This window comes from Aotus nancymaae, unplaced genomic scaffold (assembly GCF_030222135.1).
Source record: "Aotus nancymaae isolate 86718 unplaced genomic scaffold, 86718_ANA_hifiasm-v0.15.2.pri h1tg000049l, whole genome shotgun sequence".
In the NCBI taxonomy this organism is placed as follows: domain Eukaryota; kingdom Metazoa; phylum Chordata; class Mammalia; order Primates; family Aotidae; genus Aotus; species Aotus nancymaae.
Window position 1 is genome coordinate 4,852,337 of NW_026988463.1, and position 12,880 is coordinate 4,865,216.

General features: G+C 50.2%; 1 protein-coding gene across 1 annotated transcript in view; it reads right to left on the reverse strand.

Annotated features, from left to right (window-relative positions):
• The window catches only part of PPL (periplakin), a 57,998-nt gene that overhangs the window by 28,937 nt on the left and 16,181 nt on the right, over nucleotides 1-12,880 (reverse strand). The window contains 1 exon segment of the mRNA XM_012448233.3: nucleotides 79-178. Within this exon segment, the coding sequence (XP_012303656.3) occupies nucleotides 79-178 (100 nt within the window).

Here is a 12,880-nt window from a genome sequence, read left to right on the forward strand (position 1 = left end):
TCACTGATTCCAAATAGACCCTGGTCCTGAACGGGGCTGGCAGCACAGGGTCACCGAGGTGGGAGTGGGGGCACTCACACTCTGCATCTTGGCCTCCGTGTCCACGATGTTCTTCTCCACCTGGTCGGCATTCTTCTGCAGCTGCTCGATCAGCTCCGAGAGCTCCTTGTTAGAGATGCTGCGGGCAGAAGCCGAGAGGAGATGGGCGGGGTGCCTTGTGGGCTGTGCCCTCACTAGCACCCCATCCTCCGGCTGGCCCCGGCCCCACGCTCTGAGCAGGAGCTGTTCACAGAGCCTTTGAGGGAGTTGGGCTGTTCCTGTAGGGCGACGTCACTAAAGCCATAGAGATAAGGCAGCGCCTGGCAGGGAGTCAGCCTCCAATTTTTTTTTTTTTTTTTTTGAGATGGAGTCTCGCTCTGTCACCCAGGCTAAAGTGCAATGGTGCGATCTCAGCTCACTGCAACCTCCACCTCCCAATGATTCTCATGCCTCAACCTCCCCAGTAGCTGGGATTACAGGTGCACACCACCAAGCCTGGCTAAGTTTTGTATTTTTAGTGGAGATGGGGTTTCACCATGTTGGCCAGGCTGGTCTCGAACTCCTGACCTCAAGTGATCAGTCTGCCTCGGCCTCCTGAAGTGCTGGGGTTACAGGCATGAGCTACTACACCTGGCCAGCCTCCGCTTTGATCATTCTCTCTACTGTTTCTATTTTTTATTTTTTTTCATTCATTCATTATTTTTTTTTGAGATAGAGTCTCACACTGTTGCCCAGGCTGGAGTATAGCAGCACAGTCATGGCTCACTGCAGCCTCTATCTCCCAGTCTCAAGCAATCCTCCCCGCTCAGCCTCTCAAGTAGCTGGGACCACAGGCACATGCCACCACTCCCAGGTAATTTTTACATTACTTTTGGTAGAGAGCGGGTTTCACCATGTCACCCAGGGTGGTCTTGAACACCTGAGCTCAAGCAATTCGTCCATCTCGGATTCCCAAAGTACTGGGATTACAGATGTGAGCCACCAGACCCTGCCTACAGATTTTTTTTGAAAGATAGGGTCTTGCTCTGTCACCCAGGCTGGGGTGCAGTGGCATGATCATAGTTCACTGTGGCCTCGAACTCCTAAGCTCAGGCAATCCTCCTGCCTCCGCCTCTTGAGTAGCTGGGACCACTGGCACCACCACCACACCTAGCTTCTAATGCTTTTTTTTTTTTTTTTTTTAGACGGAGTCTCCCTCTATGCCTAGGCTGGAGTGTGGAGTGTGGAGTGCAGTGGTACAATCTGGGCTCACTGTAACCTCTGCTTCCTGGGTTCAGGCAATTCTCCTGCCTCAGCCTCCCGAGTAGCTGGGACTACAGGCATGTGCCCATCACACCTGGCTAGTTTTTTTTGGTATTTTCAGTACAGACGGGGTTTCAACATATTGGCCAGGCTGGTATTGAACTCCTGACCTCGTGATCTGCCTGACTTGGCCTCCCAAAGTGCTGGGATTATAGGTGTAAGACACTACACCCAGCCTGCTTCTATTTTGCCATGTTGGCAAAATGTACCATATTTGAAAAATTGAGAGATAATTCACATGCTGTAAAAGTCACCTGTTTAAAGTACACAGTCAGTGGTGTTTAGTACTATATATTCAGAGTTGTACAACCATCACCACTATCTAATTCCAGACATTTTTATCACCCCAAAGCTCCACACCTATGGGCAGTCACTCACTATTCCCCACCCCCTCTAGTCCCGGGCAACCAGAAATTTCTCTCTATGGATGTGCCTATTCTGGACATTTCACATAAATAGAATCACACAATACGTGGCCTTTTGCATCTGCCTTCTCTCAGCATGATGTTTTCAAGCTTCATGCATATTGCAGCATTGATTAGAACTTCATTCTTTTTATGGCTGAATAATATTCCATCACGTGGGTACTTCACATTTTGCTTATTCATTCAACACCTGACAACCATCTGAGCCGTTTCCACCTCTGGGCCGTCATGAGAATCACACTGCTGTGAACTTTCGGGAACAAGCTTTTGTGTGAGCAGTCTGATTTTTAATCACCTGATATTTTTCTTTCAACCACTCATTTTATTTTAGAGTTAAATAAATGTGTTTACAAAGGTAACTTGCTCTCCCCATTTTAAACAGAAAACCAAAATCCCTCACCATGAGTCAATTAGCTGCTAAAATCGATTTCACGGGAATGTAATGGCATTGGGTTCTGTGGTGACACTGGGCTGCCTGCTACTACTGACAGCCGTGGTGGTGTCAGGCCCAGCGTTTTTCCTGATCTTCTCAGAGAGGTTGAAAGAGAATTGATGCCCAGTATGGTGGCTCATGCCTATAATCCCAGCACTTTGGGACGCCAAGGCAGGTGGATCACCTGAGATCAGGAGTTTGAGACCAGCCTGGCCAACATGGTGAAACCCCATCTCTACTAAAAATACAAAAATTAGCTGGGTGTGGTGGCAGGTGCCTGTAATCCCAGTTACTGGGAGGCTGAAGCAGGAGAATCGCTTGAACCCAGGAGGCAGAGGTTGCAGTGAGCTGAGATAGCACCACTACTCTCCAGCCTCGGCGACAGAGCGTCTGTCTCACCAAAAAAAAAAAGAAAGAAAAAGATAAAGAGACTTGAAAGTAGCCTGACCCTCTCCCTCACTGCCTCTGTGTTCCCTTCTGTCACATCTGTCTACTGCCCCCATCCCTCAGAACCACACACAGACCACTCTGGGAAATGCTTCAATGGGAGTTAGTTAAGACCTTGGCCCTGGGATCAGCTGTGGGTTCAGATCTTGGCTTCCATCAGCCACTTAGTGGCTGTGTGACCTGGCCAAGCTTCCTTGCCTCTCTGCGCCTCTGCCTGCCAATCCGATAGACTAGAGTAACAGAACATTTCCCGGGGCTGGGGCGGCAGTGGTTATGAATGGAAGTGAGGTTATACAGGCAAAAGGCTGTGCACAGAGCCAGGCACAGAGGAAGTCTCAACAAAGGTTTGTGATTCTAATTGTCAAGGAACCTTAGCCATCACCCAGCTCTGCCTCTGTTGTTTTGAGACGGAGTCTCACTCTGTCACCCAGGCTGGAGTGCAGTGGTGTGATCTCAGCTCACTGCAACCTCTGCCTCCTAGGTTCAAGTGATTCTGCTGCCTCAGTCTCCCAAGTAGCTGGGATTACAGGCACCTGCCACCACGCCCAGCCTTCTTTTGTTGTTTTCTTTAAACAAAGAAACAGAGACCAGAGAGGGAAAGCAACTTGGCCAATGTCACCTAGCCAGCAGTGACGATTGTGACTAGACCTGAGCAGCTAAGCACCCAGACGTTTCCTTCTACTCACACTCATTAAGCACCTGCTGTGTGTGGGCCCAGCACCCGACCCAGACAAGCCTCTCCCTCCCTGATCCACCCGACAGGCCAGGAGGAAATAAGTATTTATAGAAACGGTCACAAGGCTGAGGCAGGCCTGGGGGTTGGGGATGCCTAGGGAAGCCTCCGGACTGCCTGGGTGGGGACAGAGGTGGCCACTGAAGGCTTCCTGGAGGAGGTGGTGTCTGCTGTGTGCTGAAGGAGAAGGAGGGGTTCCTGTGCAGAAGGCTTCAGTAAGGAGAGGCCTTAGAGAAGCAGGTCCTGGCGCGTCCCATGAGGTGGGCCAGGGTGGGGTTCTTGATGGTCAAGGCAGAGGGGACCACCAGTCCTTTAGAGTGATGCTCTAATGGTCAAGGTTCTGGGGCCTAGCATGAAAAATTCAGATTCTGGGCCACTAACCCAGACCTGCTGAAACAGGTCTTCAGAGCTGGGCCCAGGAAGCTATATTATTATTGCTATATATTTTTTTTTGAGATGGAGTTTCGCTCCTGTTGCCCAGGATGGAGAGCAATGGTGCGTCTCAGTTCACTGCAACCTCTGCCTCCCGGGTTCAAGCGATTCTCTTGCCTCAACCTCCCGAGTAGCTGGGATTACAGGCACCCACCACCAGACCCAGCTCATCTTTGTATTTTTAGTAGAGACGAGGTTTCACTATGTTGGCCAGGCTGGTCTGGAACTCCTGACCTCAGGGGATCCACACACCTCAGCCTCCCAAAGTGCTGAGATTATGGGCGTGAGCCACGGCGCCTGGCTTATATTATTCTTATTTTTGAGATGGAGTGTTGCTCTGTCACCAAACTGGAATGCAGTGGCGAGGTCTCAGCTCACCACAACCTCTGCCTCCCAGGTTCAAGTGATTCTCCTGCCTCAGCCTCCTGAGTAGCTGGGATTACAGGTGTGTGTCACCATGCCCGGCTAATTTTGTATTTTTTTATTTAGTAGAGACAAGTGTTCACCATCTTGGCCAGGATGGTCTCAATCTCCTGACCTCGTGATCTGCCTGCCTTGGCCTCCCAAAGTGCTGGGATTAAAGGTGTGAGCCACCACGCCTGGCCTATTATTGCTATTTTTATAGGTTCCCCAGGGGACCCGGACACCCACTGGAGTCATGGACCAGCACTGCAGGGGCTGTTGATTTTGGGGGTGGAAATGGCAGCAGCAAACATGCTGGGAATCCACCCCTCTATGTCCCAAACCTAGCCTAAGGGCCAGCTTTGCGGCAGACGTGGATATACCGGAGCTGTGGGAACTTGGGGAAACAGGATCCAGAGCACACCTTCTGCAAGGTCAGCTGGGGGCAGCCTTTCCCAAAGTGGGGTCCAGGAACCCAACTCTCAGAAGTCTTATTCTTCCTTGGTCAAGGCAGTTAGGAAAATCCCACCCTTGATATGCTCATGAGCCAGCAAAGACACTGATAAATCCTGCAGTGGAAAAAGCTGGTGTTTGGTGGGGTGGCCAGGAAGGCTCAGCAGGGGGAGCTTTGGATGGAGGATCTGGGTAAGAAGGGATAAGCTGGGCTTCCAGAACGGCCAGGTCAGAGGTCCACCCCCCACTCCTCCCTCATTCCCTAACCCCCCACTTCCTGGTTGGGAGACCACATGGAGAACGGGAGTTTCTGGGTCCCCACACCCCCACTGCAGTCACTGACCATATGCTGGGCCAGCTGCACCGAGAGGTGGTGAGTCTCCCCCCAAATATTGAACCCCTTACTCTGCAGAGCATGGTTGGGGTCTGCACTGTGGCTCAGGTGGGGGCCTTTGTCTCTCTTGAACCCAGCCCCATCTCAGGCACAGGGCCAGCTCCCATACCAGCCCTTTCACAGATTGCGGCAGATTCAAGAAAAGCCACCTTCTAGACTCTATCCTGGTGGGGCCTATTATTCCAGCCAAAGCCCCCCACCCCTGCCCCGGGGACATGAGAGTTACGGGGGGCCATGACCACTGCCTCAGGGACCTTGGACTCCTGATGGGACAAAGCCGCAAGCAGCAGCAAGAAGCTCCGGGCAGACAGGCCAGGCCCAAGTCCCAGCACTGGGCCGCTTGTGCTGAGACAGCCTCAGGCAAGTGCCCTACCCTGTGCAGCCTCAGCTTCTCCATCTGTCCACTGGTAACAACCACAAAGGTGTCCTGGGCACTTGCCACTTGCTGCGGGCTTTGCCAGGCCTCAGACACATTCGCAGGCAGCAGCTCAATATAATCCTCGTGGCCGGGTGCGTTGGCTCACGTCTGTAATTCCAGCACTTTGGGAGGCCGAGGTGTGTGGTTCACAACGTGGAGTTCGAGACCAGCCCTGTGGCCAATATGGTAAAACACCATCTCTACTTAAAATACAAAAAATTAGCTAGGCGTCTTGGCGGGCACCTGTAGTTTCAGCTGCTAGGGAGGCTAAGGCAGGAGAATTGCTTGAACCCGGGAGGCAGAGGTTGTAGTGAGCCGAGATCACACCACTGCACTCCAGCCTGTGTGACAGAGCAAGACCCGTTTCAAAAAAATAATAAAAAAAAAAATATATATATATATATCGTCCTCATCCTAAGTCCCCAGGGAGGTTTGTGTGCCCCTTTACAGAGGAAGAAACCAACACTCAGAGACATCAAGGCACTGGCCCAGGGTCACACAGCTTGTGAATAATGATTCTCCCCTCAGGTAATCTCACTCCAGAGACCTGTGACTGACTAGGCTAATAGTTACACACTGGGATGCTAGGAAAATCACACCAGTAACAATCTGCACCATCATAATATCAGCTAATACTTACCCTCTACATGCCAGGCTCCTCACTGTTTCTGACTTAGTCTTTATGACAACACTGCAAGGTGGGTGTTAGGGCAGCGGGTAATTGTATTATTATCCCCGCTTTATGGGTGTGGAAACTGAGGATCAGAGAGGTTAAGTAACTCTGCCAAAGTCACCCAGCAAATAGATGGCAGAGCCAGGACTCCAGGCCCTTAACAACTCGATGTGACAATCTTACAGGACTCCCAGAACACAGCAGGTACTTCACAGATTAATTTATAATGCCAAGAGCCCAAAGCCACACCAGGAAGCCACTTTTCACCTAGTACGATGGCTATAATAAAAAAGACAATAACAAGTGTTGACAAAGGTGGAAATTGGAACCCCTCAAGACTTGCTGGTGGGGATGCAAAATGGTGCACAGTTGTGGAAAACAGCTTAGAAATGCTGCAAAAAGTTAAACAGTTACCATAAGACGCAGCGAGTCTACTCTCTGTATTTTTTAAGTTTTGATTATTTATTTATTTACTTTTTTTTTTTTTGAGACAGAGTCTTGCTCTGTTACCCAGGCTGTAGTGCAGTGGTGCAATCTCAGCTCACTGCAAACACTGCAAACTCTGCCTCCTGTGTTCACATGATTCTCCTGTCTCAGCCTTCTGAGGAGCTGGGATTACAGGCGCATGCCACCATGCCTGGCTAATTTTTGTATTTTTAGTAGAGATAGGGTTTCATCATGTTGGTCAGGCTGGTCTTGAACTCCTGACCTCGTGATCCGCCTGCCTCAGCCTCCCAAAGTGCTGGGATTACGGGCGTAAGCCACCTCGCCCAGCTTTTTATTTACTTATTATTTTTTTTTGAGACAGTGTTGCCCAGGCTGGACTGCAGTAGCGTGATCTTGGCTCACAGCAGCCTTCACTTCCCAGACTCAAGTGATTCTCCTGCCTCAGCCTCCTGAGTAGCTGGGAATACAGGTGTGTGCCAGTATACCTGGCTAATTTTTCTACTTTAAGTAGAGATGGGGTTTTGCCATGTTGGCCAGGCTGCTCTCAAACTCCTGATCCACTTGCCTTGGCCTCCCAAAGTGCTGGGATTACAGGTACGAGCCATTGAGCCTGGCCTTATTTTTATTTTTTGAGACAAGGTCTCACTCTGTTGTCCAGGCTAGAGTGCAGTGGTGCGATCTCAGCTCACTGCAGACTTGACCTCCCAGTCTCAAGCCATCTTTGTACCTCAGCCTCTGAGTAACTGGGACTACAGGCAGCTGACACCATGCCCAGCTAACTTTTCTATTTTTCTTTAGAGAGGGGGATTTCAGATGTTGCCCCAGCTGGTCTCAAACCCCTGGGATCAAGCAATCCATCTGCCTTGGCCTCTCAAAATATTAGGATTACAGGCATGAGCCATTGCCCCCAACCCACCCCTACATATCTAACCAAGAGAAATGAAAACCTGTTCCTGGGCTGGGTGTACTGGCTCACACCTGTAATCTCAGAACTTTGGGAGGCTGAGGTGGGGGGACCACTTGAAGTCAGGAGTTTGAAACCAGCCTGGCCAACATGGCAAAACCCCATCTTTACTAAAAGTACAAAAAAATTAGCCAGGTATGGTGGTATGTGCCTGTAATCCCAGCTACGCGGGAGGCTGAGGCAGGAGAATTACTTGAACCTGGAAGGCGGAGGTTGCAGTGAACTGAGATCGCACCACTGTACTCCAGTCTAGGTGACAGAGCAAGGCTCAGTCTCAAAACAGAAACAAAGACAAAAAAACACAAAAAACAGAAAACCCTATGCCTGCACAGAAACTTGTACATAAATGTCTACAGCAGCATCATTCATAATAGCCTTTTGGCTTCCACTTTTTAGGGGAAACAACTCAAATATTCATCAGCTGACGAAAATATAAACAAAATACGATCTGTCTCTATTATTCAGCCAAAGAATGAAGGCAGCACTGACCACTGCTACAGCCCAATGAACCCCAAGAGTGTTATGCTCGGTGAGATAAGCCAGATACGAACAGTCACGTATTACTCCACTGATAAGAAATGTTCAGAATGGAGAAATGTACAGGAGCAGAAAGTGGATTGATTAGTGGTTGCCAGGGTCCAGGAGGATGTGAAATGGAGAGTGACTACTAAAGGGTGTGAGATTTCTTTTTGGGGTGGTAAAAATGTTCTAAAATCGGCCAGGTATGGTGGCCCAAACCTGTATTCCTAGCACTTTGGGAGGGTGGATTACGAGGTCAGGATTCAAGACCAGACTGGCCAACGAGGTGAAACCCCGTCTCTACTAAAAATACAAAAATTAGCCGGGCATGGTGGCACATGTCTGTAATCCCAGCTACTTGAGAGGCTGAGGCAGGAAAATCACTTGAACCCAGGAGGCAGAGGCTGCAGTGAGCCAAGACTGCGTCACTGCACTCCAGCCTCGGTGACAAAGCAAGATTCTGTCTCAAAAAAAAAAAAAAAGTTCAAAAATTGATCATGGTGATGGTTATACAACTCTGTGACTATATTAATAACCACTGGACCAGGCGCGGTGGACGACACCTATAATCCCAGCATTTTGAGAGGCTGAGGTAGGCAGACAGCTTGAGCCCGCGAGTTTGAGAGCAGCCTGGGCAACATGGTGAAACCCTGTCTCTACTGAAAATACAAAAAATTAGCTAGGTGTGGTGGTGTGCGCCTGTAGTCCCAGCTACTTGGAAGGCTGAGGTAGGAGGATTGCTTGAGCCCAGGAGGTTGAGGCTGCAGTGAGCCAAGATTTTGCCACTGCACTCCAGCCTGGGCGATGAGAGTGAGACCTTGTCTCAAAACAAAAACAGAAACACTGAATCGGATACTTTAAACGAGTAAACTGCATGGTATATGAATTTTATCACACTAAAGCTGCTACAAAAAATAAATGGCAAGTGCCATTTAGAAATAATAGGGGTTTGTTTCTTCTTCTCTCCCAAGTCAGGTCCTGCCTCTTGTCTCATTCTCCAGGGAGGCTGGCCAGCTGCAGGTAACCCCCCAGCAGCCTGGAAGATGCTAGTTAACGCTTAGAGGGCTATTTATCCTGCCTAGTGCTAAGCAAGTCACATATATACTAGCTCATCAATGCTACTACCCTGTAAGTAAGGAGCACTGTTCTCCTCAAAAGTTGGAGGATTGGCTGGGCGCGGTGGCTCATGCCTGTAATCTCTGCACTTTGGGAGGCTGAGGCGGGTGGACCACGAGGTCAGGAGATCGAGATCATCCTGGCTAACAGGGTGAAACCCTGTCTCTACTAAAAATTCAAAAAAAATTAGCCGGGTATGGTGGCACGCATCTGTAGGCTGAGGCAGGAGAATTGCTTGAACCCGGGAGTTGGAGGTTGCAGTGAGCTGAGATCTCACCGTTGCACTCCTGCCTAGTTGACAGAGTGAAACTCTGTCTCAAAAAAAAAAAAAAGTTGGAGGATTACAACTTTAAATTAGTGAATTGCATGGTATGTGAATTCCATGCAATTAAATCAGTTACGGATGGGAAAACTGAGGTACAAAGAAACTCCATCATTTGGCCACAGTTCTGCTGTCAGCAGCAAGGCAGAGCTGGGATTCGAATCCAGGCCTCCAGAGGCACAGTCTCAGTGTTTTTGCCCTGTAGGTTTGGGGTCGAATGAGAGGCCCCATAAGGTCCTGTGTTCCCCCCACCATCCAGCTGGCAGCATGAACCAACCACGAGTGTTCTTTGGAGAGCCATGGAGCCCCATGCTGAGAGGGCCGCAGGAATGTGGGCGGGGCAGGAACCTGCAGGAATGGGGACGGGTCCCTGGAGTGCTGGGAACTGGCTAGACTGGTCCAGGTTTTCGTCTTGGTAATGAGCCATTATCAGAAGGCCAGACGTGGCACCCCCGGGTTAAGACACAGCCCTATCCTACCCACGAAGACACAGACAGCAGCCACCTGGCTAAGCGAGGAAGACCAAGGCACCCCTGTCTGTCCACCCGCACCGGAAAAGGGAAGGGACCTGAGTGACAGCCAAGAGGACACGCCCAGCCCTCCCTCTCTTACTCAGAGGGTAACACAGACACACGTGCTGAGGGCAGTGGCCACTGGCCCTCAAAGGGGCCTTAGAAACCATCAGGCCCCACCTGGTCATTACCCAGATAAGCAAACCGAGGTCCGGATGTGAAGTCACCACCCAGGGTCACTGGGGGAAACCTGTGTAGGAGAAAGACTTTGGGTCTGAAGTTAGGGTTCAGATCCTGACTGCGCCAACCAGCAGTGGGATCTGTGACAGTGTGACTAAGGAGCTACATTGTAGTTTGTTTTTAATCTTTTTATATTTTCTTCAAATTTTTAAATAGAGATGGAGTTTCACTATGTTGACCAGGCTGCTCTTGAACTCCTGGCCTCAAGTGTTCCTCCCATCTCAGCCTCCCAAAGTATTAAGATTACAGGCATGAGCTACCATATGCCCGGCCAGCTACTCTATTTCTGAGTCTCAGTTTTATCGTCTATAAAATGAGAGGAAGAAATCCTCTTTCATTACGTGTACGTGCGGATCCAGGCAAAAGGGTGCACACCTGTAATTCCAGCACTTTGGGAGGCTGAGGCAGGAGCATCTCTTGAGCCTAGGAGTTTGAGACCAGCTTGGGCAAGTAGGAAGACCCTGTTTTCCTAAATATAAAAATTAGCCAGATGTGGTGGTGCGCACCTGTAGTCCCAGCTACTTGAGAGGCTTAGATGAGAGAATCCCTTGAGCCCAGGAGGTCAAGCCTGCAGTGAGCTGAGATTGCACCACTGCATTCCAGCCTGGGAGACAGAGGAAGACCCTGCCTCAAATTAAAACAACAATAAAAAGTGTATGTGTGGGGTGTGGGGAATCCGGGTCACTCTGAGAAACACCTCAGTCAAATTTCAAAGACACCTTTGTGGTTCAATGGCTGAACTGGAGGTTCAGAGCAGCATCCGGGGGCCCGAAACAGACTCGAGATCATTTAAACTCTTAAAAATTTTGAAATAGTCTTGTTCTGTTGTCCTGGCTGGAGTGCAGTGGTGAGATCTTGGCTCACTTCAACCTCTGCCTCTGGGTTCCAGAGATTCTCCTGCCTCAGCCTCCTGAGTAGGTGGGATTTCAGGCGCATGCCACCACGCCTAACTCATTTTTTGTATTTTTAGTAGAGATAGGGTTTCGCCATGTTGGCTGGTCTCAAACTCCTGATCAGGTGATCTGCTTGCTTCAACCTCCCAAAGTGCTGGGATTACAGGTGTGAGCCACTGTACTCAGCCCTGGCTAATTTTTTTTTTTTTTTTTTTTTTTGAGATGGGAGTCTTGCTCTGTCACCAGGCTGGAGTGCAGTGGTATGATCTCAGCTCACTGCAATCTTCATGTTTGGGTTCAAGCAATTCTCCTGCCTCAGCCTTCTGAGTAGCTGGGACTACAGGTGTGCGCCACCATGCCCAGCTAATTTTTCTATTTTTAGTAGAGATGGAGTTTCACCATGTTGGCCAGGATGGTCTCAATCTCTTGACCTCGTGATCCACCTGGCTCGGCCTCCCAAAGTGGTGGGATTACAGGTGTGAGCCACTACGCCCGGCCTAAGTTTTTAATTTTTTTGTAGATATGGAGCTTCTGTATTGTAGATATGGAGCTCATGTTGGTCTTAAACTCCTGAGCTCAAGGGATCCTTCTGCCTTGGCCTCCTAAAGTACAGGGATTACAGGCGTGAGCCACTGCACCTGGTATAATTACACTACTGATACAACTGGGGCCTCACTGGCTGTTTCACCAGGGGGTCTGAATGGGGACCCAGGACTTGGTTGGCAGCAGAAACAGCCCCCTCAGCCATGGCCAGGCTGTGGGTCAGGGGCTGCCTGTTGGATGGGTTTCGCAAGTCAGCAGGAGTCACCTTGAGTCAAATGAGGCTGTTTTTCCATAGCTTTTGCCTTCTGGGCTTGGGACGCCAGAGTCTGGGACAGTCCTGAGGAGTCTCAAGGAGCCCCATTTTCTCGGCCTAGTGCTGCATATGAGGGTCCTGATGCAAGCAAGGAAAAATGGAACCAGCTGGCCACGGGGTTGCCTGGCTCCTCCTCAGAGTTCTGGGGCCGGGTTTCAGGGTACTCCCAGGGACCAGACAAGGGCTTCCTGGGTCTGAGCCCGCATGCTTGAGCCTTAACAGCTGTCTTTTTGTGTCCCAGGATGTGCTCAGAGCAGAGGAACCACCAGGGAGGGGGCCTGGGAGCCTCAAATAGCATCAGGTCACCCTGCCCTGTCACCAGGAGTGAAAGGCTCAGTAGCCACAGCCCAACCTGCTTTATTGATTGATTGTTTGACTGAGACAGAGTCTTACTCTGTCATCCAGGCTGAAGTGCAGTGGCATGATCTTGGCTCACTGCAGCCTCTGCCTCCTGGATTCAAGTGATTCTTATGCCTCAGTCTCCCAAGCAGCTGGGATTACAGACATGCACCACTACATCCGGCTAATTTTTGTATTTTTAGTAGAGACGGGGTTTCGCTATGTTGGCGAGGCTAGTTTTGAACTCCTGGCCTCAAGTGATTCACCTGCCTTGGCCTCCCAAAGTGCTAGGATTACAGGCATGAGCCACCGTGCCTGTTTCCGACCTGCATTAAAGGTGGGAACTCGAGGCTGAGGACCCAGAGGTTCAGTGACCCCAGCTGCAAAGCGGGGAGCTGTGACTTGAACCCAGGGCTGTTTCTGGACATGCCAGGACAGCAGACAGTCCTCAGAGGGCCAGCAGGGATGCTCAACAGAGGAGCCAGGGACAGAGGTAGCATTCCGGCCCCAACATACCACTG